General features: G+C 43.6%; 1 protein-coding gene across 1 annotated transcript in view; it reads left to right on the top strand.

Annotated features, from left to right (window-relative positions):
* EDRF1 (erythroid differentiation regulatory factor 1) overlaps positions 1-25,962 on the top strand; it is a 159,890-nt gene extending 133,928 nt beyond the window's left edge. Inside the window, exons 23-24 of the mRNA XM_073595756.1 lie at positions 9,243-9,388; positions 23,777-25,962. Of these exons, the coding sequence (XP_073451857.1) occupies positions 9,243-9,388; positions 23,777-23,948 (318 nt within the window). The 3' untranslated portion in view covers positions 23,949-25,962. The remainder of the gene's footprint in view (positions 1-9,242; positions 9,389-23,776) is intronic.
* Positions 25,963-27,023: the final 1,061 nt, after the last annotated feature.

The following is a 27,023-nucleotide window of genomic DNA, read 5'->3' as shown; positions in this document are numbered from 1 at the left end:
CTCCCCATTTATCACTACCCTCTGAAATCGCCCCTGTAGTCAGTTTTCAATCCATGTACTCACCCTATGGTCCATGCCAACGGACCTTATTTTGTACAGTAAACGTTTATGGAGAACTTTATCAAATGCTTTTGCAAGATCCAGATACACCACATCCATGGGTGTTCCTTTATCTAGATGGCAGCTCACCTCTCCTAATAGAAGGTTAATAGATTGGTGGTTTGGCAAGAACGATTCTTCATGAATCCATGCTGATTACTGCTAATGATACCATTGTCATTATTAAAATCTTGTAAATAGTCCCTTTATCATCCCCTCCAAGAGCTTGCATACAATTGATGTTAGGCTAACTGGTCTGTAATTCCCAGGGATTTATCTTGGCCCTTTTTATTGGTGCTACGTTGGCTTTTCTCCAATCAGCTGGTACCATTCCAGTCAGTAGACTGTTCGTAAAAATTAGGAACAATGGTCTGGCAATTACTTGACTGAGTTCCTTTAGGACCCTCGGGTGCAAGCCGTCTGGTCCCGGTGACTTATTAATGATTAAGTTTTTCAAGTCTAATTCTGTCCTCTGTTAGCCATGAGGGTGCTTCCTGTGACATGTCATGAGGATAAACATTGCAGTTTTGGTTACTGAAGCCCCCGATTCCCTTGTGAAGATCGAGGAGAAGAATAAATTCAAAACCTTCGCCATCTCTTAATCCTTAGTAAACAGATTCCCTTCATTTTTTTATTGGACCAATATGATCTGACCTCCCTTTCTTACTATTTATGTACTTAAAGAATTTCTTAGGATTTTTTTTTTTTTTACTCTCCTCTGCTATGTGCCTTTCATGTTCTATCTTAGCCGCCCTGATTTCACCCTTATATTTCTTGTTGCATTCTTTGTAAAGTTGTAATGCTGATGATGATCCTTCAGCCTTGTATTTTTTGAAGGCCTTCTCCTTTGCTTTTATATGCATTTTTACGTTTGAGTTAAGTCACCCAGGACTTTTATTAGCTCTTTTAAATGTATTTCCTATTGGCATGCACTGGCTAATGTCCATATTTTATTGCTCTTAAAGCATACCCATTTTTCCTCTGTGATCTTTGTTCCTAAGATTTTATCCTAATTATTATCCTCTAGCAAGGATCGTAGTTTAGGGAAGTTGGCTCTTTTAAAATTCAATGTCTTTGTATTCCCCTTATTTTCCCTATTTGTGTGATTTATACTAAAACTAATTGACCTGTGATCGCTGTTTCCTAAAATGCCCCGTATTTCCACATCCGTGATCAGGTCTGTATTGTTAGTAATCAGTAGGTCTAGTAACACTTTGTTTCTAGTTGGTGCATTTACCATCTGACCCATGAAATTGTCCTGCAAGACATTCAGGAACTGGCGAGCCTTAGATGCGGTTCCTTCCACCGAGTCTGTCTGGATAATTAAAATCCCCCATTATGACACTTCCCATTCTTGCTGCTAATCCAAATTTGTGATAGGAGGTCCGCCTCCTCCCTCTGGTTAGGGGGCCTATTGCATACTCCTAGTATTATTTTCCTCTTAGCTTCCTCCCTTTGTAGCTCTACCCATGAGGATTCCACCTCCTCCCTAGCTCCCTTAGTGATGTCATCTCTCACATTCACTTGTACATCATTTTTGATATACAGGCATATACCCCTCCCCTTTTTTGCCCTTTTTATCCCTGCAATATAGGGAATACCCCTAAATGGTTGCCAGCCAATCATGGGAGCTGTCGAACCAAGTCTCTGTAATTCCTACAAAATCTAAATCCTCCTTGTACAACAGTAGCTCTAGTTCTCCCATCTTGTCTGCCAGACTCCTGGCATTGGTGAACATACCACGTAGTTTAGACCGGTTGCATACTATCTCCTTATTGGGTGCTCTGGGGTTGCAAATAGGATTTGTTACTATACTTACCTCGGATTTAGGCGCTTTAGTCAACCTACCAATAATGCCCCCAATACTACCCTCTGGAATATGTTCCGCGTTGGCTATCTTTACCTCTAAACCCCCCCCCCCCCCCCCCGTCGCCTAGTTTAAAAGCCCCTCTAACTTTTTGGCCATCTTCATTCCCAGCAGATCTGCACCCTCCTCATTTCCCCACTCCGTCCCTTCTATAGACCTGGTAATCCAACTGAGAAGTCGGCTCAGTCCTCCAGGAACCCAAACCCCTCCTTTCTACACCAGCTCCTCAGCCACTTGTTTACTTCCCTAATCTCCCTCTGCCTTTCTGGTGTGGCTTGAGGTACCAGTAGTATTGAGAATACAACCTTTTGAGGTCCTTTTCCTCAATTTAGCTCCTAAGTCCCTAAAATCTTTTTTTAACCACTTCAGCCCCGGAAGATTTTACCCCCTTCCTGACCAGAGCGTTTTTTGGGATTTGGAACTGCGTCGCTTTAACTGACAATTGCGCGGTCGTGCGACGTGGCTCCCAAACAAAATTGACGTCCTTTTTTTCCCACAAATAGAGCTTTCTTTTGGTGATATTTGATCACCTCTGCGATTTTTATTTTTTGCGCTATAAACAAAATAAGAGCGACAATTTTGAAAAAAACACATTATTTTTTACATTTTGCTATAATAAATATCCCCCAAAAATATATAAAAAAAAATTTTTTTTTTCCTCAGTTTAGGCCAATCGTATTCTTCTACATATTTTTGGTAAAAAAAAATCGCAATAAGCGTTTAATAATTGGTTTGCGCAAACGTTATAGCGTTTACTAAATAGGGGATAGTTTTATGGCATTTTTATTAATATTTTTTTTTTTTACCAGTAATGGCGGCGATCAGCGATTTTTATTGTGACTGCGACGTTATGGCGGACATGTTGGACATTTTTGACACATTTTTGGGACCATTGTTATTTATACAGCGATCAGTGCGATTAAAAATGCACTGATTACTGTGTAAATGGCACTGGCAGTGAAGGGGTTAACCACTAGGGGGCGGGGAGGGTTTAAGTGTGTCCTAGGGAGTGATTACTAACTGTAGGGGGTGGGCTGTATGTGTGACGTCGCTGATCTCTGCTCCGATGACAGGGAGCAGAGATCGAGTGACACTTGTCACTAGGCAGAACGGGGAGATGCTGTTTACAACGGCATCTCCCCGTTCGTCCTCTCCGTGAGGCGATCGCGGGTATGCCCGCGGCGATCGAGTCCGCGGGACCCGCGACCCGACTCGCGGAGCTCCTGGACGGCGCGCGCAGGCAATGGCATGGCGGGGAATTCAAATGGACGTACACGTACGCCCATTTGCCCAGCCGTGCCATTCTGCCAACGTACATCAGCGTGCGCCGGTCGGGAACCGGTTAAAACACTCAATCTTCTTCTGACTTTGTCATTGGTGCCAACATGCTCCATGACAGCCGGGTCAGCCCCTCCCAGCAATCTGTCCACCAGGTCCATGATGTGCTGAACCTGAGCGCCCGGTAGACAACATACAGGGTATAACTTCAGCTCTCTGCCCCCTTTTTTTCTGTCGGCTCAGACAAGAAAATTTCTGGACTTCAAATGGATGTAGATAAGAGAGGGCTGCAGATAAACCTGTACAACTTATGTAGGAGGATTTGTTGCCTCTTTGTGTATCACCTGAGGCCAGTCACTTCACTGGGTATATGTGAGGGTTTACAACCACTTTAACTCAGCCATAATAATTAGAGCCTGTGTTCCATACTTTACTCCAAGAAATCAATTTTACTGGTAAGTAAAAATTACCGTATTTATCAGAGTATAACGTGCACCTTTTAAATAGGGGGAAAATCTTGTGTGCCTTTTTATACGCCGATATAGGCTGACACCGATGGGAAGGAGGAGGGGATGAGCGCTGCCGAAATAGAGCCGGATCTCCTGTGTACTTGGCTCTGCTCGCAGTCATGCTCAGTCCCACCCCCTGCACGGCTCCTACCATGGACGTCCCAGCATTGGACCGGCGTTATGTCCATCATAGGATCCGGGCCAAGGGGTGGCACTGGGCGTGATGCCGAGCAGAGTACACAGGAGATGCAGCGCTCCTCCCCACCTATCCCTCGATGGCAGCATATATAATGGCAAAGCTGCGGGTGGGCACAGATCAGGCTGCAGATGGGCACAGATCAGGCTGCATTGATGCTCACTGACCATTATTTTGCTTCAAAGTGGTTTATTTTAAAAGAAAACATTTTTTTTCCTGAAACTTCCCTCTTAAATTGGGGTGCGTGTTATACGCAGATAAATTATGGTACTTTTTATTTTTCTTTCTTTCTTTTTCATACCAGCGGTCAATTAGAGGGGGGTGGGCAAAGGGGGTTTATTTTGGCCTAAAAATGGCCGCCTAAAACATAACAAGTGATCCTGCCTTGAAGATCCTTGTTCCGCTACTTCCTGTTATAGGATTGTCCCCGCCTTCAAATTACATGGCCCACCGTTTTCCACCTTTTGTGGAAATCTGCACTGAAAATGCCATGCTGCCATCGCCCTGACTTCCTCAATCGGCAGTCATTACGGCCTGTGCATGCTGGAGCAGCTGTTTTGAATTTTTGACAGTGCTCAAAGGAGGAAAGAATAATTCTTTACCTTAAATTACAAAACAGCTCATGTAGCCAATATAGGTTGCATCCATTCTAATTATGAATTTTCTATTTGCGTTTTGTTTTTTTTCAACACCTGAAACCCAGCATTGCATGGAAGGGATGGTAATTCTGTATGTCAGCCTCCATAACTGCTTATGACTGTTATGCAGAGCAGTAATATGCAGATAGACCCAGACAGCGTGTCTGATTTCCTTATTACAGGGACAATTGTGTTGATGTTGTGGCTCATTTCAAAGGCAGTTAGAAAAGTTTTTCAGAACACGTCCTGAGTGTCTGCACTTCAGTTGCATTCACCGGCTGCTGGCTGGCGCTTTGCTCCTGATCAGCGTTTCATCAGTCTGTGCGGTGTCTCCGCTTAATTGTCACTTTCCTCCCTGCCACTGGGAGTGAATCCATGTATTTCATTCTGCATCTCCATTGCCGTGACTTCCTCATCAGTAAATATTATGGCTTGTTCATGCTGGAGCAGATGTACAGTCACACACACTTAGAATGATAAAACAAAGAAGACATCCAGCACGCCAGCTTTCAGTGAATCCACAGGCTTTTATAAATGCCTGATAAATGCAGAAATGAGGGCTTTATAAGGACCCATCGCTTCTGAAATATAGGTCAGCGTGATGCAAGCTATGACGTTTTCCTGCGTGCTGTTTTCAGAGCTACAGCTTTCTATGGAAGCTTTAGGCCCAACTCTGGCCCTTAGAACCCTGCACGTTGAGGGGTTATTATCAAAGCCAGAGCAGCTGTGCATGGCAACCAATCCGCTTCTATTCTCAGCTTGTTCAGTTTAACCACTTGACCACTGGGCACTTAAACCCCCTTCCTTACCAGACCAATTTTCAGCTTTCGGTGCTCTCACACTTTGAATGACAATTACTCAGTCATGCAACACTGTACCTATATGAAATTTATGGCCTTTTTTTTCACACAAATAGAGCTTTCTTTTGGTGGTATTTAATCACCGCTGGGTTTTTTATTTTTTTGCGCTATAAATCAAAAAAGACTGAAAATTCGATTAAAAAAAAAAAAAAAAATTCTTTGTTTCTGTTAAAATTTATGGCAGAGTATTGGCAGAGTATTGGCAGAGTATTGGCAGAGTATTGGCAGAGTATTGGCAGAGTATTGGCCAGAGTGGGCACTACACATCCAGCCCAAAGCGCTGCTGCAATCTCTCCCCTCTCCCCCTCTTCCCTCGCACTGTACCCATCGGTACACAGAGGGGAGGGAGGAAGCGGCGTCATGACGTGACGTTTGTTTACATGACGTTTGTTTACAAGTGATCGTTCCGTCATTTGACAGAACGATTATGTGGTAAACGGCGGCAATCAGCGGCTGTTTACCGTGATCCGTGATGCGCCGGGTCCGATAAGCGTTTTCTATTCATCCATTTGTGAGTACATTTTATGACTATTCTTTAATAAAGTGTTTTTGTAGAATAGTGTACTAGGCCGGTGCACCCTTCTAAGTGTTTCTTGTGCTGATGCTCACGTGCCCATTGTGCGCACTTTTGGCTGTGGACACAGGTCAGCATGGGCACCCTGATCAGTCTGCAGCTACGTATCCCCATGCACAGCAAGCTGCCAGGCCGTTTTTTTTCTGCTTTCAACAACTTCATGAACAACATATTTACTTGCAGCCAACTTTTTCAATGGGTTAGGTATTTATTTCATTTTTTTTGGCTGGTGTTGAATCTGTCATTATAGAATTTGGTATCACCCTGATTGTAAGTAGTTCTCCTCTGGCTTCATGATCATGTTTACCAAAGAAAACAGAGGACATTTTGTATAACAATGCAGAGATTTACACGGTTTAAAGAGGAACTACAGTCTGCTCACATCATTTGTAATAAAAAGATCTTTGCCATTCTGAAGCTTCCCTCCAACCACTTTGCATATTATTTTATATATACTGTAATTCTGTACTTGCCAAATATGCTGCAGAAATCTCTCTCCACTGAGTCTGGCTGCATCCATTTTAACTGTGGGCAGCTGAAGCTGCTGCCTGTTCACTTCCTGGATTTACACAGACACACTGGGGTTGATTTACTAAAGCTGGAGCACTCAGGATCTGGTGCAGCTGTGCATGGTAGCCAATCAGCTTCTAACTTCAGCTTGTTCAATTAAGCTTTGACGATAAAACCTGGAAACTGATTGGTTTCTATGCAGAGTTGCACCAGATTTTGCACTATCCAGTTTTAGTAAATCTCCCCCACAGAGGCACACCTCCAGCCTTGCAGCTCTCATTGGCCCTACTATGACTCATCCCCCCCTCCCTTCCTGGCAAACTCTCAACAGAGTGAGAGAGAGTGCTATGCATGATGTCATATGTCTAGGCTTTTTTTTTTAATAATAAAAGGTTTTTATTAATGAGAACACAAGGCACTACATGGTATCTTTGCATAGGTATACAAGTTGTAAAAAGCAGTATTTTCCGTATTCCAAACAATCCATAGGTATAACCATCTCATTTATCTTATACCATAACGATATTGTATTGCCTAGGCCTTTTACCAGACAGGAAACAAGAAATGGGCTGTATAAGGTATCTACTGGCAGAAAACAAATGTTTTACTGTCCAAAGTAGAGCTGCACAATTCTGGCCAAAATGAGAATCACAATTTTTTTGCTTAGAATAACAAGATCATGATTCTCTCACAATTCTCGTGACGTAAAAACTTTCACATTATACAAAAAAAATGGGCTAACATTACCAGTTAGTTTTTTAGTTTTTTTTTTTATTATTTTAATTCATTAAAGTAATTTAAAAAAAAATGCATTTGAAAGACCGCTGCGCAAATAAAGTGTGACATAAAATATTGCAACAACCACCATTTTATTCTCTAGGGTGTCTACTAAAAGAATATAAATATAATATATATATATATATATATATATATATATATATATATATATATATATATATATATATATATATATATATATAAATGTTTGGGGGTTCTAAGTAATTTTCTAGCAAAAAAAAAATTATTTTTAACTTGAAACCAACAGGTGTCAGAAAAAGGTTTAGTTTTTTCACTTACACACAAAGTCTATTCCATTGACAAATTGTTACAATGTTTATACTTAAGTTCAACTGATAAAAAATGTTGTGATTCTGGGCAGACTGCCCAGTTTTTTCTCTTCCTTTCTTTTGAGGGCTGTGGCTTCAGAAGAGCAGAGAGAATTCTTTGCATAGAAAGAATCGTGAAACACTTTAGTCAAGATCGCGATAACGATTCTTGACAATTAATTGTGCAGCTCTAGTCCAAAGTTAAAACAACGAGAGCAGAGGATTTAATACATGGAAAGTTGAAAGAAATGACTGAAGGGCAGCTTTAAGAAAGAGAACTTATGCCTCGTTTCCACCGAGCGGATCGGTTCGGGTCGGATCGGTTTGGAAGGCCTAGAATGGTCCGGCCTATTCAGGTGAGCGTTTCCACTGCAAGTGGGACCGACATGCCTAGCATGGCGTCACACGTCCACCAATCAGTGGAATGTGTCGTAGCTCCGCCCTAACCGAACCGTTCCATTTTCTATGGCCCCACATCTGAAGCAGGACCCTGAATGGAACGGTTCAGTTCGGTTGTATGGGCCGCTTTCATAATGGAAAAACCCAAAATACCGTACTGAACCGATCCGCTCAGTGGAAACGAGGCATTAGAATACCATTTAAACTCTGCTGGTTTAATTATCAAGAAGTTTGATTTAATAATGAGAGGCTGTTGAAATTTATAGCCTTATGTTTCATGATTATTGTAGCAAACATCCAAAATAATTCTGCACAGTTCTCTTGCTTGATGGTAAGTTTTTATTGTGAAAAGGGTATGTACAGGAAACCGACTTCAGCAGAGGAACCTTGGCGCGTTATGTTTATTTATAAGGACAAAAGTAGCTCTGTTTGTGTCGGTTTGCCTGTGCATGCCTGATTTACAAGTAATCCTTCAGTCGAGCATGAGAACTATGTGGAATCATTATTTTGGATATTTGCTTCCTAGGTTGGGACTAGGCAAGGTCTGAAAGCTACAGTGGTTTTGGCTTTGAAGTATGTAGAGCCCAGCTCCCTTGCCTCACCAAGGATTTTGCGGTTTGGTTGTCATGATTCCTGATTATTGAAGACTTTTATACACAGAGTTCTGCTGAAGTCCATAGCGGTTTACAGTAACCTACATTATAAAGCAGACTGGTCATTTCAAAAGATCATTATAAGAATGCAGTATGCATGCATTTTATTAGCAATGGAAATCTTCCTTTACACCTCTTTGCAGCGAATGTACCAAGATAGTAAAAGGTAATCTGAATGAAAGGGAAGAAGCCCAGGCTCTTCCTATTCAGGAGAAGTACTGTGGATTATGTGGGAGCTGTCTGGCCTTTCATTAAAGAGATGTGTTTTACATCCAGGCCGAGGCATCGAGTCCTGTGGGGGAGAATAGCCCAGGAATGCATCACATTAATGAGCTGTTTTAAATAAGCCTAGCTGCTCCAATTGATATTCTGCAGCGTGTAAGGAAAACTGCTATGGGCTGTTCATGCCCGGGACCTCATTGAAAGGGCGTTCGCTCGCTGAGTCTATTGTGTCTGCTGAATAGAGAAGTTGCAGTCAATCTTATGCTTGTTTATATGTTAGGAGTAAAATATGATGGGCATTGTGGCTGAATAAAAATGTGCCTTTTTTCAGGGAACGCAGGACAGCAACGAGCCGCCAGGAGATTCTTCTGCTAATCTCCGCATGGAAGAGGTGCTGAAGCTGGTCAATATATTTGAGTCCCGCCTGTCTTTTCTACTGTTACAGTTTGTCAAGCTTCTGACTTCTAAGAAGAAGAAGTAAGTGTCTCTGTTCATTTTTCATTAAGCTTTAGAGGGCTACACCAAACCCAGATCCCAGGTAGCGAGAGTTTATCAATCTGTCCTATATTCTATATCTACTATCTACACAGAGGGTAACAAAAAAAACAATAAGTTTATTAATACAGAGATTAAAAACTCATATCCATAGATAAAATTGCACAAGTTAACAAAATATTGTGTTAGGATACAGAAGTCACAAGTAATGTCACACCCCTATGGTGATGAAGATCTGGGGGTGCTGGTTGCTCCTCGGCAATCACCAGATCATTGAGGAGCAACCACCACCCCTAGATCTTTATCACCCTAGGGGTGTGACATAACTTGTGACTTCTATATCCTACTACAATATTTTGTTTGTGCAATCTATGCATCTGTGTAGATGAACTAAAGTTTTTAGTTTTTGTGTTAATAATAAACATTCATTTCTTTCTCGAACATCACGGGACACAGAGCCACAGTAATTACTGATGGGTTATATAGGTATCACTGGTGATTGGACACTGGCACACCCGTGCCAGGAAGTTCAACCCCCTATATAATCCCTCCCCCTTGCAGGGATACCTCAGTTTTTACGCCAGTGTCTCTTGTGGGAAAAGCACTCTCTTACCTGTCAAAAAGAAGAGTAAGCGTCCCTCTTTCAAACGGACTCTTTCCCCAGCGCCGGGGGCTTCAGCCTCCAGGCAGTCTCGACGGCCGCCTCCATCGGGGTCCAGAGACAAGAGTCAACCCCAGGGACAAAAGAAGTCCTGGGGAAAGAAGCCTACTAGGCAAAACACTAAGACCTCTGCATGAGGGGGCGCCCCCGCTCACTCGAGTGGGGGGAAGACTGCGACAGTTCTCAGAGCTCTGGCAGGAGGACTTCCAGGACAGATGGGTAGTCTCCACGGTAACCTTAGGGTACAAGCTGGAGTTTCAGGAATTCCCTTCTCCTCGGTTCCTCAGATCAAATGTTCCCAGAGACCCAGAGAAGAAGCAGTCGCTCCTTCTAGCGTTAGAGCGACTTTTGTCGCAGGAGGTCATTATGATAGTTCCCGCAAAGGACCAGGGATTGGGCTTCTATTCCAACCTTTTTACGGTCCAAAAGCCAAATGGGGATGTCAGGCCCATTTTGGACTTAAGGGATCTGAACCGATTCCTAAGGATTCAATCCTTCCGCATGGAATCAATTCGAACAGTAGTTCCCACCCTGCAGGGAGGAGAATTTCTGGCATCAATAGACATCAGAGATGCATATCTGCATGTGCCCATTTTTCCTGCTCATCAGAAGTTTCTGCGCTTCGAGGTAGGAGGGCGCCATTTCCAGTTTATGGCTCTGCCCTTTGGGATAGCCACTGCACCTCGAGTGTTCACAAAGATCTTGGCTCCTCCTCTGGCCAGATTAAGGGCTCAGGGTATAGCGGTCATAGCATACCTAGACGACCTGCTCTTGATAGACCGGTCGGTAGCCTCTTTGAATGGAAACTTGAGGACCACGGTCAGGTATCTAGAACACCTGGGTTGGATCCTCAACTTAGAAAAGTCTTTCCTAAAACCAGTAAGAAGACTGGAGTATTTAGGTCTGATTATAGATACAAGCCAGGAGAAAATATTTCTACCCCAGGCAAAGATCACTGCTTTGAGAGAGCTGATTCTGACAGTAAGGACCAAGAAGGGTCCCTCAGTCCGCCTTTGTATGAGGCTACTAGGGAAGATGGTGTCTTCATTCGAAGCAGTTCCCTATGCTCAGTTTCACTCAAGAATGCTGCAACACAGTATTCTGTCGACCTGGAACAAGAAGGTTCAGGCATTAGACTTTCCGATGCATCTGTCACATGCGGTGCGTCAGAGCCTCAATTGGTGGCTCATACCCGAAAACCTGCAGAAGGGGAAATCCTTTCTACCGGTTACCTGGACGGTGGTAACAACAGATGCCAGTCTGTCAGGTTGGGGAGCAGTTCTGGAACAGGCTGCGGTCCAAGGAGTATGGTCCAAGACAGAGAGGACCTTACCCATCAACATTCTGGAGATCCGGGCGATACATCTAGCTCTAAAAGCCTGGACTATCAGGCTACAGGGTTGTCCGGTCAGGATCCAGTCCGACAATGCCACAGCAGTGGCTTATGTCAATCATCAGGGAGGCACCCGGAGCCGAGCTGCTCAAAAAGAGGTGAACCAGATCTTAGTCTGGGCAGAGATGCATGTGCCATGCATATCGGCAGTTTTTCATCCCAGGAATAGAGAATTGGCAGGCGGACTATCTAAGTCGCCAGCAGTTACTTCCAGGGGAATGGTCTCTGCATCCCGATGTCTTTTGGGCCATATGCCAAAGACGGGGGGTTCCAGATGTAGATCTCTTTGCATCCCGATTCAACAAAAAGATAGACAGATTTGTGGCAAGGACAAAAGATCCTCTTGCATGCGGGACGGATGCGTTGGTGATCCCGTGGCATCGGTTCTCACTGATTTACGCATTCCCGCCTATTCTGCTACTACCACGACTCCTTCGCAGGATCAAGCAGGAAAGGAAGTCGGTACTTCTGGTGGCCCCCGCTTGGCCCAGAAGGACTTGGTATGCAGAAATAGTAAGGATGACGGTAGGTTCCCCGTGGACACTACCGGAACGCCCAGACCTGTTATCTCAAGGTCCAGTGTTCCATCCTGCCTTACAAACGCTAAATTTGACGGTTTGGCTATTGAGACCCACGTTCTGAAGAGTCGTGGGCTCTCAGGTCCTGTCATATCTACCTTGATTAATGCAAGGAAGCCAGCTTCCAGGATGATTTATCATAGAGTCTGGAAAGCTTATATAACCTGGTGTGAATCCAGAGGTTGGCATCCCAGGAAATATGTCATAGGTAGAATCCTTGATTTTCTACAGATGGGATTAGAGATGAAGCTGGCCTTGAGTACCATCAAGGGCCAGGTCTCTGCTTTATCAGTATTATTTCAGCGGCCACTTGCTTCGCATTCTTTGGTCCGAAACTTTATGCAGGGGGTGATGCGTCTTAATCCTCCGGTTAAAGCGCCCCTAAACCCCTGGGACTTGAATTTGGTCCTGGCTGTGTTACAGAAACGGCCTTTTGAACCAATAAGTCAGATTCCTTTGGTCTTGTTGACAAGGAAATTAATTTTTCTGGTGGCCATCTCTTCTGCTAGAAGAGTATCAGAATTAGCAGCTCTTTCCTGTAAGGAGCCTTATTTGATTATACACAAGGATAGAGTAGTACTACGCCCTCATCCTAGTTTTTTACCGAAGGTGGTTTCTGATTTTCATTTAAACCAAGACATTGTTCTACCTTCCTTTTTTCCAGATCCCTGTTCTCCGGAAGAGAGATCTCTACATTCGTTGGATGTAGTAAGAGCAGTTAAGGCCTATCTAGGGGCAACTACTCAGATCCGCAAGACGGATGTTTTGTTTGTGCTGCCAGAGGGTCCCAATAGAGGACAGGCAGCGTCAAAAGCTACCATTTCTAAATGGATTCGACAGTTGATCATTCAAGCTTACGGTTTGAAACAGAAGATTCCTCCGTTTCAGATCAGGGCACATTCCACAAGGGCTATTGGTGCTTCTTGGGCAGTGCATCACCGGGCCTCTATGGCTCAAATCTGCAAGGCCGCAACCTGGTCTTCAGTTCATACATTCACCAGATTCTATCAGGTGGATGTGAGAAGGCATGAGGATATCGCCTTTGGGCGTAGTGTGCTGCAGGCAGCAGTACAGGGTCCTCAGGTCTGATTGCACCCTACTTGGTCGTGGTTCCCCCCTCTCAGGTAGCATTGCTCTGGGACATCCCATCAGTAATTACTGTGGCTCTGTGTCCCGTGATGTTCGAGAAAGAAAATAGGATTTTTTAAAACAGCTTACCTGTAAAATCCTTTTCTTTCGAAGGACATCACGGGACACAGAGGTCCCACCCCTCTTCTAATACACTATATTGCTTGGCTACAAAACTGAGGTATCCCTGCAAGGGGGAGGGATTATATAGGGGGTTGAACTTCCTGATAGGGTGTGCCAGTGTCCAATCACCAGTGATACCTATATAACCCATCAGTAATTACTGTGGCTCTGTGTCCCGTGATGTCCTTCGAAAGAAAAGGATTTTACAGGTAAGCTGTTTTAAAAAATCCTATTTTTTTCTGTTTTTCCGAGGGGTTCTCAAAGGGGACCGAGATGGTCCACTCACCTTACCCCCCCTCAAGGGTTGTTTTGTGTTTTGAGGATAATTCCCCTTGCTCTTCCAATTGGGTTAACTGTGGATGATGGTACCCCTCTCTCTATCTTGAGTGTATTGATTGAGAGGAGATATGATTTCAATTTTACAAATACTGTACTGGTGACCCCACAATAGGGATAAAACTTTTTCACAGAAGAGAGTTTAATAAGACTCGTGGCCACTCATTACAATTAGAAGAAAAGAGGTTTAACCTTAAACTACGTAGAGGGTTCTTTACTGTAAGAGCGGCAAGGATGTGGAATTCCCTTCCACAGGCGGTGGTCTCAGCGGGGAGCATTGATAGCTTCAAGAAACTATTAGATAATCACCTGAATGACCGCAATATACAGGGATATGTAATGTAATACTGACACATAATCACACACATAGGTTGGACTTGATGGACTTGTGTCTTTTTTCAACCTCACCTACTATGTAACTATGTAACTGATTTATATCCATCTGAGGCATTTTATTTTATTTATTTATATCTATCTATAGATAGATAGATAGATAGATAGATATATATATATATATATATATATATATATATATCCTAAAAATGTTATTACTAGATTTATATACGCATCAAAGGATAGCTGTAATTTATGTTTGAATTATGCAATTACATTAGGTCTTCAAAGTGGTCACCATTAGCATACAGACACTTGTGATTTCTGTGAACTACTGCATGAACATCATTGACTAGAGTGTCCACATGAATTGCTCTGCCTGATGTTTAAATTTCTTCCCATAGTGCAGTCAGTTTTCTACAGTACACCACATCCTTTAGTGTTCCCCACAGAGAAATATAGCAGTGTTGAGTCCAGGGAACGTGGAGAGAACTTGGCAGCACCTCTACGTCCTATCCAATGTCCTGGCAGAATATTGAGAGGCTCCCACATCTCGGTGGTAGTGAGGTGGTGCGTCATGTTTCTGGCAGTAAAATTGCTCATCAGCAGAAACTGCACGAATGGCCGCTAACATGATAACATCAACAATGGTTCAACTACTAACATCTGTAGGGGGAACCCCTGACCCAAAACACGACAGATTTCACTTCACTGCCTTGATGTGGTCATTGAAGTTTGGGTATACCTAGCCGCAACATCTTCTTTCTGGAAGACCAAGTCCCTTTTTTTTTTTTTTTTCCCCTCACTAAAGATCCTGATCAGTCAAGGGATTTTCTTCTTCCTTCTCCAACATTGCGAGATGGCTCAGGCTGCCCATGTATAGGACTTAAAGTGGTTGTAAAGGCAGAATTTTTTTTTTTTTTTTTTATATCTTACCTGATCCCAATCTCGATCCAGAGATGTTGCACAAGAGCATTGGCTGTTCGGGACTCTCCCTCCTCATTGGTTGAGACAGCATCGGGCGTCATTGGCACGCACTGCTGTCAGTCAAAGTCAGTGAGCCAGTAAGGAGAGAGAAGGGATGGGGCCCCAGCGAGCCACAGTGCCGTGTCTGAATGGACACACAGAGCAACGGCTTGGCTGGAGTACCCTCATAGCAAAGCTGCTTGCTCTGGGCGGCACTCAGCAGGAGGGAGGGGCCAGGAGCACCAGCAGGGGATTTGAGAAGAAGAGGATCTGGGCTGCTCTGTGCAAAACCACTGCACCGAGCAGGTAAGTATAACATGTTTATTTTTAATTAAAAAAAAAAGGTGGCTGCTCAGGCCTCAGCTGATGCAAGGTGCTTCAAACAGTCATCTGAATGTCTGTTGACCCTTGCTTTTTGTTAGCTTGTTTGCGTACTCCTCGGTTTATTGCTTGGAGGTGTCCCACAATCCAACTTTCTATCCTGTGTCCTGTGCTGTACGATAAAGATAATGGAAATTTTGACTTGGCAGTAAATTCCATGTCATGGTGTACAGTACATCACGCAGTTCCCTCCCCTCCCTGTTTTTCCTCATTGCTTACTACAAAACTGGGGTCCCACGGATTGGGTTGGGTTATATGGGGGGTGCACTGGAGGCATTCTCAGCAAAGCTTTTGCCATTGTCCAATCACCTGAAGGTAACAGAATATGGTCTACGATTTCCTGTCCTATACTGTACTCCAAGATTAGGAGTTTACTGGTCAAAATTTCCATTTTTTTTAAACGTGTTTGTTCCAATGTAGCACTTAAAGCATTTGTTAACCCAAAAAAAAACCAGATCCTGTTCCCTTAGAGCAGGGATATGCAATTAGCGGACCTCCAGCTGTTGCAGAACTACAATTCCCATGAACCATAGCAATACTCTGAGAGCCACAAGCATGACACCCAGAGGCAGAGGCATGATAGGACTTGTAGTTTTGCACCAGCTGTAGGTCCGCTAATTGCATATCCCTGCCTTAGAGCATGCTATACAGCACAGTGCTTGTGCTTTGTCATTTGCCCCCCTGTAACATCTAAAACAACCTGGCTGATTCTGCCTGGCTATACCCTCCCCTCTGAAAACTGACCACGATAATCAGGGCTGCTCAACCCACCGACACCGTGGTTCGTTTACGTGAGTCTGTCATTCGCAGCCTGCTAGCTGCTGTCCTGTGTCTTCTTTCCTCCTCCACCCTGCCCTTCCTGCCTGTCTGCCGTTACCAGCGACCCCCCCCCAGCTCCTGCTGCTCTAATAACTGCAGCTAAATCATCTTATCCCCTCTGTACCATAATAACAAGTGTCTCTGTGCCTGTGTAGTGTAACAAATCTTCCGATCTGTACCTATATGAGCTCTGCTCCGGGGGCACAAATGGCTTTTGGCGTTTTTTTTTTTTTTTTTGGCAAAGCTTCTGAACGCAACTCCATAAAAGCCTATGTGTCCATGTACATGTCCAGGCTTTTCCAAGAGTTTAGAAGCTGCTACGGTTAGGGGGAGGTTCAACCTCCCTCTCCAAATGCGGGAGAATCACATTCAGGATAGTGATACGTTTTGGCAGCCGGTGCAATTTTGCCACGGTTTCCTACGTCCGGTGGTCAACATAGATAAACCGCGGTCAGTTTACAGGGGGAGGGCAGACCCAGGCAAGATCAGCCAGGTATTTCAGGTGATGGAGAGGGCCAAATTACACAGCGCAAGCACACTGCTGTATAACATGCTTTAAAGGAACAGGATCCATTTTTTTTTTTCTTTTTAGGGTAACTAACAACCGCTTTAAATTTTACGAATTGCCTTTTTCTCCATCAGGCCTGCACTGATAAGTGACAGTTGCTGTGTTTTTGGATCTGAATGTAAGCGTGAACATAAAACATCAGCAAATCTATCTATGCTGCTGAAGTACATGCTTATTTTGGTGCCTGCATGTACTTGTCGATCTTCATACCAGTTTCTATGTGCTTGTGTAGCCCTTTGCGTTCCAGGTCCATGCTTGTACACAGGACTCTGACTTTTGACAGTCAGTGCTATGCCCACATTTAACATGCAGTTGTCCAATGGCAGAGTTTCTGCTAGTCACTGAGATATTGGCATTGGACTTTAAAATGCTGTGGGGGGAAGGAGGTTCTGTGTTACAACCTCATTCTGGAATCCAGGGACTTCCACAGGTAAACTGAAAACAATTTGAGGTTTGATACAGGTATGTGTGGTGCCAGCATTTCTGAAACCTTGGTAGCTTCAATAGTGTTTGGGTTATTTCCACTTCAAGTGGCCCTGTAACTTTGCAGATGCGTAGGAAGTGTGGCGCAACATTTAAAGCAGGACTAATCTCACAACCCCTCCCTTCCTCACTGTTGCTGACCTCTACACCCGGCCTCCTTTCAGATTTGGGATCTTCAACCACCTGGAGTTCAGTTATTCCGGCACCAAGGTGTGCCAAGAATGTACACTGAGCTGAGCATGCACATCCCCATGTACATTTCAAACAGGCAGGTACATTTGTTTTATTACAGAGGAGACATAGCATGTCTATTCTTCAATAAAGAGCCTGCTTGTATATAACTTCTATATATATACCAAGTCAGCATAATTTAGGGTGAAAGTACATATTTTCATAAGCAGGATTTGTGCCCCTTTTCTGTCTGTACACCAAACAATCTTCTACAAATCGGACCCATTTTTTAAAGTGGTAGCAAACCGCTGAAAAAAAAAAAAATAGCATAATGTGCTAGTATGCATCGCAAGTATGAAATGATTACCTTAGAACGAAGCTACCGCAGCGCGCCCGGTCACCGATGAGGGAGCAGACCTGCTCCCCCGGTGTTTCTTCCGGGATCGCTGGGTCCGGTGCTATGAGTGGCCAGAGCTGAGATGACGCCACGCCCACACGTGTGTGGAAGCCCTTTGTTCCGGGAAGTTACAGCAGGATTCGCCGAACCTGCAGAGCTCATGCGCCGCTGACGTCAGCAGCTGCGTGCAGGGTCAATATCTCCTAAACCTGCAAGGTTTAGGAGATTTTCTTTTTACCTACAGGTAAGCCTTATAGATTTACCTGTAGGTAGAAATCACCAAGCGGGCAATACAACTGCTTTTTAAAGCAAGATTCATAGATAACAAACCCAGGACCCTGCATTCACTATACAGTGCATCTGGAAAGTATTAACAGCGCTTCAGTTTTTCAACATTTTGTTAGGTTACAGCCTTATTCCAAAACGGATTCAATGCAATATTTTCCTCAAAATTCTACAAACAATTCCCCATAATGACAACGTGAAAGAAGTTTGTTTGAAATCTTTGTAAATTTATTAAAAAAAAAAAATCACATTTGTACATAAGTATTCACAGCCTTTGCCATGACACTCAAAATTGAGCTCAGGTTCCTCCTGTTTCCACTGATCATCCTTGAGATGTTTTTACAACTTGATTGGAGTCCACCTGTGGTAAAGTCAGTTGATTGGACATGATTTGGAAAGGCACACACCTGTCTATATAAAGTCCCGCAGTTAACCTTGCATGTCAGAGTACAAACCAAGCCATGAAGTCCAAGGAATTGTCTGAAGACCTCCAAGACAGGATTGTATCGAAGCACAGATATGGGGAAGGGTACAAAAAAACTTGCCGTGGCTTCCATCATCCATAAATGAAAGACGTTTGGAACCACCAGGACTCTTCCTAGAGCTGAGTGATTGGGGGAGAAGGGCCTTAGTCAGGGAGGTGACCAAGAACCCGATGGTCACCCTGACAGAGCTCCAGCTTGGTCCTTGGTCCAGCTAGCTCCTCTGTGGATGGAGGAGAACCTTCCACAAGAACAACCATCTCTGCAGCACTCCACCAATCAGGCCTGTATGGTAGAGTGGCCAGACAGAAGCCACTTCTCAGTAAAACGCACATGACAGCCCATCTGGAGTTTGCCAAAAGGAACCTGAAGGGCTCTCAGACCATGAGAAACCAAATTCTCTGGTCTGATGAAACAAAGATTGAACTCTTTGGCCTGAATGGCAAGCGTCATGTCTGGAGGAAACCAGGCACCGCTCATCACCTGGCCAATACCATCCCTACAGTGAAGCATGGTGGTGGCAGCATCATGCTGTAGTATGTTTTTCAGCGGCAGGAACTGGGAGACTAGTCAGGATCGAGTTGAATGCAGCAATGTACAGAGACTTCCTTAATGAAAACCTGATCCAGACTGGGGCAAAGGTTCATCTTCCAACAGGACAACATCCCTAAGTACACAGCCAAGGTAACAAAGGAGTGGCTATGGGACAAATTGAATGTCCTTGAGTGGCCCAGCCAGAGCCCAGACTTGAACCCAATTGAACATCTCTGGAGAGATCTGACAATAGCTGTGCACCAACGATCCCTATCTAAACCTGATGGAGCTTGAGAAGTCCTGCAAAGAAGAATGGGAGAAACTGCCCAAAAATAGGTGTGCCAAGCTTGTAGCATCATACTCAAAAAAGACATAAGGCTGTAATTGGTGCCAAAGGTGCTTCAACAACATATTGAGCAAAGGCTGTGAATACTTATATACATGGGATTTTTTGGGTTTTTTTTTTATGGAATTTGCAAAGATTTCAAACAAACTTCTTTCACGTTGTCATTATGGAGTATTGTTTGTAGAATTTTGAGGTAAATAATGAATTTAATCCATTTTGGAATAAGGCTGTAACATAACAAAATGTGGGAAAAGCGAATACATTCCGGATGCACTATAATCTGGTCTTATTCAGTACACAGAAATGCAATTTTAGCAAATATAAACTGCTAAATAACTTTTCTCATCAGTATATAACAGTCTTCTATCAGTGTAAGAAAAAAAGCACTGGTTAAAGTTTGTAGGAGGAAGGTTTTTTTTTTTATTCATTTTTCATTTTGTTTTTTAAGAAATATGGAATATTAAACTTCAAAGAAAACATGAGGCGCTAGCAGCAAACAGTAGTAATATATGCAATGTTATAATAAACACAACATGACAAGGAACAATTAGGTAATATACTAAATAATCAAGAAAAAGAAAATATTCTATATTAAGAAAATTATAATTATAATAAACACAACATGACAAGGAACAATTAGGTAATATACTAAATAATCAAGAAAAAGAAAATATTCTATATTAAAAAAATAAAATTACATAACATGAAGACGAGTGGTTAAAGCTTATGAGGCTGCACGACCCCTGACTATCTGTCTGGACAGTGCTGATTGTCTTTAGCAATACACACCAAACTGAGCATGTGCAGAGTGCCTCCAAGGCTCTGTTCTATCAGCAGATGGATTGGGGACAGTAAAATACGGGAAGATCAGAGAAGACAGGATCAAACAGCCTTTTTACACAAAGCAGAGGATTAACCCCTTAGGTTTCACAGCGAGTATAACCAGCATGCTTTACTGCATATACAGACGTAATTTACTGTCGTGGGTTTAGTAACACTTTAAGACTAGGACCAGTTTTGTGGATTTTCACTAATAAAATCCTTTTTATAAAGAATAATGTGACCGTTCATTGACTTTTGTGCGTAGTCTAATATTTGGAGGATTTTGAATGTCTACATCCCTGGACATAATTTCCAGGCATCATAAAGTGGGAGAGACACCCAAGTTTTACACCATCAAGGCAAACATTAATCCTTTTGGAAATGACATTAGGACAGTGGAAAGGGTTCCATTACTCCAGTATCGCTAATATATGTTCATTACCTTGAAATCCTTGTTACACTTTAGCCTGACCATGTATGGTCACTTTATACAAATGTGCCATGCATTCATCTAACCCACTGTGTTTTTTTGATTTATGTTTTATGAGAAGAAAATAGAAATCCTAGATAGCTTATAGGTACAGATGATTCACATGGAGAGCCAGTGTACTGTGGAAAGTTCCCACAAGATGGCACTAGAGACACGGCATATTCCGCAGACATCCAGGCTTGCATTCTAAATAGATGCTTGTTTAGTGTGATTGTCCACAACTGGTAATTGTTTCTGCTCTCCAGTGTCATGATATTTCATCAGCTTAACGCTTTATCCGATGTAATATGAGGAAACCTGCTCGCCTTTATCTCTTTATACACTGTATCAGCTACCTACGTGACTGCAGTGTCATGTTAGTTTTATGCTTAGACCTGACTGTAAATTTAAACTAGGTGGAGGTTTGTCAAGGGAGGGGTTGGGGGAATTTATCAACAACAGCAGCGGGGGGATCTTTCTCCCGCTCTACAGGACATTGTATAAAGCAACAAGCACATAGCTCATTTACAATCTGACCAGTGATCTCTCCTGCTGATGAAGGCGCTGATGTTACTCACTGGATGAATAGGCAAATAACGATCATCAACAGCACATCTCAGCAGAGTGATGGGGGATCCTGCGAGTCCCGAAGCAACGACTCGTGATGCCTGTTTCTTTATGTGAATAGAGAACAAGATTATCACTATACCGAGGTGTGCTGGTGAAGATCCTTATTTTTCCTATGACTGCATGGTAGCATTATCCACCAATTCATTACAGCACCCTGCATGAAATGTGGGCAAGCCGGTAAGCTGTGCGATGGATACAGTACAACTTCTCTGTAGACTCGCCTAGATGGACGCCGTCTGCCTGAAGCAGCAGGTTCTGCATTTGGGTTTCATTGCATTTTTAAGGTGCATAATACTGCAAAGAAGGCTGTTCTTGGTTGTATTTTGGAAGGGGTCATGTTATAAGGCCGGTTTTTAGTTCTTGGCCTCATCCAATGCTGTATGTTACTATGGCAGTAGTGGCAGATTATCCTGTGGAAGAGTTAGATGTGATGGGTGCAGCTCTTATTTATTTAGCACCTTGGAACATCTCTACAGCTGGTTTCCTCTGCATTCCTTTTCCAATGATAGTGATGCACATGTATAGCGTGCGTTATTTTTTTATGGTCTATAATGTACAAAGCCCGACCGCTTTCTTAGAAGTGGTGTTCAGATATTTATTCGATCAATTTTGCATCTTTAAAGATCAAAATGGGGATTCTGGAATGCCAGCAAAGTTCAACTTTTCCAAAAGTATTTCAATTAATAAAATGGCTCTCTACAGCAGCTGAACGCCGGTGGGAGGGAGAGGAGAAGAAGCCGGCTTTCACCCTCCCTTCCCAGATATAATTCACCCTCCCTTCCCAGATATAGATTACCCTCCCTTCCCAGATATAGATTACCCTCCCTTCCCAGATATAGATTACCCTCCCTTCCCAGATATAATTCACCTTTCCTTCCCGGATATAATTCACCCTCCCTTCCTGGATATAATTCACCCTCCCTTCCTGGATATAATTCACCCTCCCTTCCTGGATATAATTCACCCTCCCTTCCTGGATATAATTCACCCTCCCTTCCCGGATATAATTCACCTTCCCTTCCCAGATATAATTCACTCTCCCTTCCCGGATATAATTCACCCTCCCTTCCCGGATATAATTCACCCTCTCTTCCCGGATATAATTTACCCTCTCTTCCCGGATATAATTTACCCTCTCTTCCCGGATATAATTTACCCTCCCTTCCCGGATGTAATTTACCCTCCCTTCCCGGATGTAATTCACCCTCCCTTCCCGGATGTAATTCACCCTCCCTTCCCGGATGTAATTCACCCTCCCTTCCCGGATGTAATTCACCCTCCCTTCCCGGATGTAATTCACCCTCCCTTCCCGGATGTAATTTACCCTCCCTTCCCGGATGTAATTTACCCTCCCTTCCCGGATGTAATTTACCCTCCCTTCCCGGATGTAATTTACCCTCCCTTCCCGGATGTAATTTACCCTCCCTTCCCGGATGTAATTTACCCTCCCTTCCCGGATGTAATTTACCCTCCCTTCCCGGATGTAATTTACCCTCCCTTCCCGGATGTAATTTACCCTCCCTTCCCGGATGTAATTTACCCTCCCTTCCCGGATGTAATTTACCCTCCCTTCCCGGATGTAATTTACCCTCCCTTCCCGGATGTAATTTACCCTCCCTTCCCGGATGTAATTTACCCTCCCTTCCCGGATGTAATTTACCCTCCCTTCCCGGATGTAATTTACCCTCCCTTCCAGGATGTAATTCACCCTCCCTTCCCGGATGTAATTCACCCTCCCTTCCCGGATGTAATTCACCCTCCCTTCCCGGATGTAATTCACCCTCCCTTCCCGGATGTAATTCACCCTCCCTTCCCTTCCCAGATAACATTCACCCTCCCTTCCCTTCCCAGATAACATTCACCCTCCCTTCCCTTCCCAGATAACATTCACCCTCCCTTCCCAGATATCATTCACCCTGCTGCCTATGCCCAGTACAAGAGGACCGGTGGTACCCTCTTATCCATGGCCCTAAGCACAGCAGAGGATGGAGAGCCTCCCTTTCTGAGGAGACTCCAGGGGTTGATTGCTCTGCATTACCGTGGCAGACGTGGGTATTTACTTTACTCTCTTTTTTTTTTTTTTATTGGAAATTTAAATTGTGTGACAGAATTGCGTTTAATTCAAAATCATCCTTTCTTAAATCATTTTTATATTTTGGCTATTTAATCAAGAAACAAGTTAAAAAGCAAGGACGGTGCCTTCCTACACGGTCTATTTTTTTCAAAGCAGCGCCTTTATTTTAATTATATATTTTTATTTTTTTTTCAAGGCAACAGGTGCATGTTAATTGTCTTACTTTGTGAAATTTTGAAAATGCAAGTCTTTATCTCCAGCGTTTACAGTCAGAATGTGAGAGCGTGGTATTTTCCTGCAGTAAGTGTGCAGATAAAACACGGGTAATGTCTGGGTTGACAGAGATTATGTTGTACTTAGTGTCTGAGCTTGGCTGATTTCTCTCCTCCAGTAACAGCACAGAAGAAGAAAGCTCTCTGAAAACCTACAAGCAAGTCTATTCCAACCTGCTGCGGGCTTCAGCCAGCAAGATTTCCACACTGTCCGAGAGACTGAGCGTGCTCATAAATTTACTGGATCAGCTCACCCCTAAGAGCCAGGCAAATGAGACTGTCATGCAGTGACACACGATGGTGTTTGGGATACAAAGCGGATGTTGTGCCTTGTTAAACCTGCGATTGCTGCTTTGTTCCACTTGCTGCTAGGATCCATCTGTCATTAAATAGAAAATGTGGCGTGCAAACCACCTGATGCTAGGGAAAGTAGTTCAAGGACGTCTCTGTCAGAAGAGAGCCAACGTTGTGCTTTTTGCAGAATGTAGACCTGTGTCTGCAGAAGAATTGTAATTTGCCCCCCTCGCCACTTCCTGCAGGCATAACCCTGCCGCTGCCACGATGGAATCTAGGATGATTTATGCACGACTGCATACTGTCTTTTTTTTTTTTTTTACACCTCCTCTTCCGCTTTGGTTTAAAGGCACTACCTCTATTTTTATATTAACTTTGCCTTTTGTATAATATAGAGACTACTGTATATAATCCATATTTTTGTTTGCACTTTGTAAGCTTCTGAAGAGGTGTGGCAAACTACGCTTTGACAGCACAGAACTGTTATATTACCTCTGTCCTCTAATCCCCTTTACCTTCTCCGAGGGATCTTCAGTCAGGTGATGTGTGATGTCATTGTTGGTGGAGCCAGGTCTCACAACATGGGGGATAGAGGTCCTAAAACCTAGAGGGGGGATATGAGAGCTAGTATAAAGGTCTAGTAATTAGTAATGTGGATGTATATGAGAGGCAGGATAAAAGTCTAATGCCAGGGAGAACATATGATAGCCAGGGTAGAGTGCTAATAACATGGGGGAATATGAGTGTCAGAATAGAGGTCTAATACCCGGTGCTGATTTATATTTAACTAAACTTCAGCATTAAAGTCCTGAGTGGGGGACTTCTGGAAGATGGGTATTAGGACCTTCCACAGGGTTTCTGAGCCTAAACTGCTGCCTGTCTGCTTCTGGATGCAACACACAGATCGGTGCATTCTACAGCAGGGATGTCAAACTGGCAGCCCTCCAGCTTTTGCAGAACTACAAGTCCAATTATGCCTCTGTTTTTGGGAGTCCTGCTTGTAAATGCCAGCCTTGCAATGCCTCATGGGACTTGAAGTTCCTCAACAGCTGGGGGGCTGCTGGTTTGACACCCCTGCCCTACAGGAACAAGAGAAGGCATGCTGCAACCAGATCTATAGAAGATCTCTAAACTTTAACCAGTGATCATATCGTTCTGCTTGATATGGGTATCAGCGCACTCTGGCCAAATCAGCTGTGTGTGGGTGCCAATTAAATGGCGACAGACCTAATGCAGGCATTTAACACCATGCTGGAAGATGTTTTAACCAATGTTTCTTATTTATTTCCTTTTTTTCCCCCATTTTTTGGATGCATTGTTTTTGGAAAGTAGCCTCTGTACAGTCAAACATATTGTTTGATATAGATTTTGGGTACAACTGGGTATTCTCACACCTGTATTTAGGGCATATCGCCATCCAGAAGCACCTCATATTGTAGACACTTTTTCTATGAAAAAAAGACAGGGTTTGCATGTAAGATGTTAGACAAATGTCATGAAACCTAGAAGAGTAACCACAAGAGAAGACCAAGTGATCCATTGAGTCTGTCCCCTTAGAATTTTTTTTTCTTTCTTTTTAATAAAGAAAAATTCCAAATAAGAGAACGCTTAGCAGAAAAATTCCACAATGGACAGACTATGGCCTGTTTTCACATGGGCTTCAGTTTGTATAAGAGCAGTGTCAACAGCAAGCTTTGACAAAAAGCATTTTCCAGAGCCTTCAGCAAGCTGAAGCTTTTAAAGTGCCATTGGGCTTTAGTTTGTATATGTTGAACACAGATCCCAAGGCCGGGTTCACATATATGCGGCCTCAGGTTCGTACCTGGGGTCCGGTTCGTGTCTGTTCATCAGTTCAGGTGCGGTTCAGGTCTGAATTTTTGCTTGAATTCACACCTGAACCAGACCCAAAACACGCACAGGACCCTTTTTCAACCCAGAATGCAGCCGCCCCAGACATGTGGGAACCGGTTTTCTGCCAAAATCTCCAACCTATCAAAAAGTCCAACCGCATCATAGTCGGCTGTATTGGCCATGCGCGAGCACAAGAAGGGGTTTCTTCTGCAGGCCAGATTCTCACGTAAAATACACTAACTGCTCTCAGCGCCGCAGCACGCCGTTCGTACCACAGACTAAAAGAACGCCATCAAATTCTCCAACTGATATCGCAGCAGTGCGCCAGTGCAGGAAGACTGACATCCCTTGTTAGATCTTCTGACCTTCTCTTTTAAACATAAAACACAGAACATAATGGAGAGTGAAGAAAAAAATGGGCTTTTATCATACGATATGTAAAGCAATTAACATGATGAACTGTCAAGATAATGTACGGAACAATGTATTTGCAGAACTAAGTTTACACTCGCATAGGTAACCACACATTGTTACAGTCAGAAGATCTGACAGGGGATCTCAGTCTTCCTGCGCAGGCGCACTGCTGTGATATCAGTTGGAGTATTTGATGACATTCTTTTAGTCTGTGATAAGAACGGCACGCAGGTGCACTGCGGCGGCTGAAGTAGTTGGTGTATTTGATGCCTTTTACGTGAGAATCTGACGTGCAGAATAAACCCCTTCTTGTGCTCGTGCATGGGCAATACAGCCATCTATGACGCGGTTGGACTTTTTGATAAGTTGGAGATTTTGGCAGGACACCGGCTCCATTGAGTGCCAGCCACACTCACGTGTCATGTGAATTGGATGCGGAGAAACCTGCATCCAATTCGCATGTGTGTGTGAACCCAGCCTAATGGGAATACTGATTGCCACTTTAAACCAGTTGCTAGCAGATTCAGCACTCTTTGAAGCTTGTGGAAAGCTTGTTGAAGATTGCTAGCAGCTTGTTTAAAGTGACAATCGGTAATCCCATTAGGATCGGTGTTCAACATATACAAACTGGAGTTGAACAGTACTTTAAAAGCTTCAACAAAGCTTGCTGAAAGCTCTGCAAATTCTTCGTCAAAGCTTGCTGCTCACATTGCTACAAGCTGAAGCCCATGTGAACCAGTCCTTTGCTAGTTGTAGCATTACTTCCACATTGAGGGTTAGATTCCCTTAGCTGTGGTGAGCGGATTT

This window comes from Aquarana catesbeiana, linkage group LG08 (genome assembly GCF_042186555.1).
Source record: "Aquarana catesbeiana isolate 2022-GZ linkage group LG08, ASM4218655v1, whole genome shotgun sequence".
NCBI lineage: Eukaryota > Metazoa > Chordata > Amphibia > Anura > Ranidae > Aquarana > Aquarana catesbeiana.
Note: the sequence above shows the minus strand (reverse complement) of the source record. Positions and strands in the feature narration are given on the sequence as shown.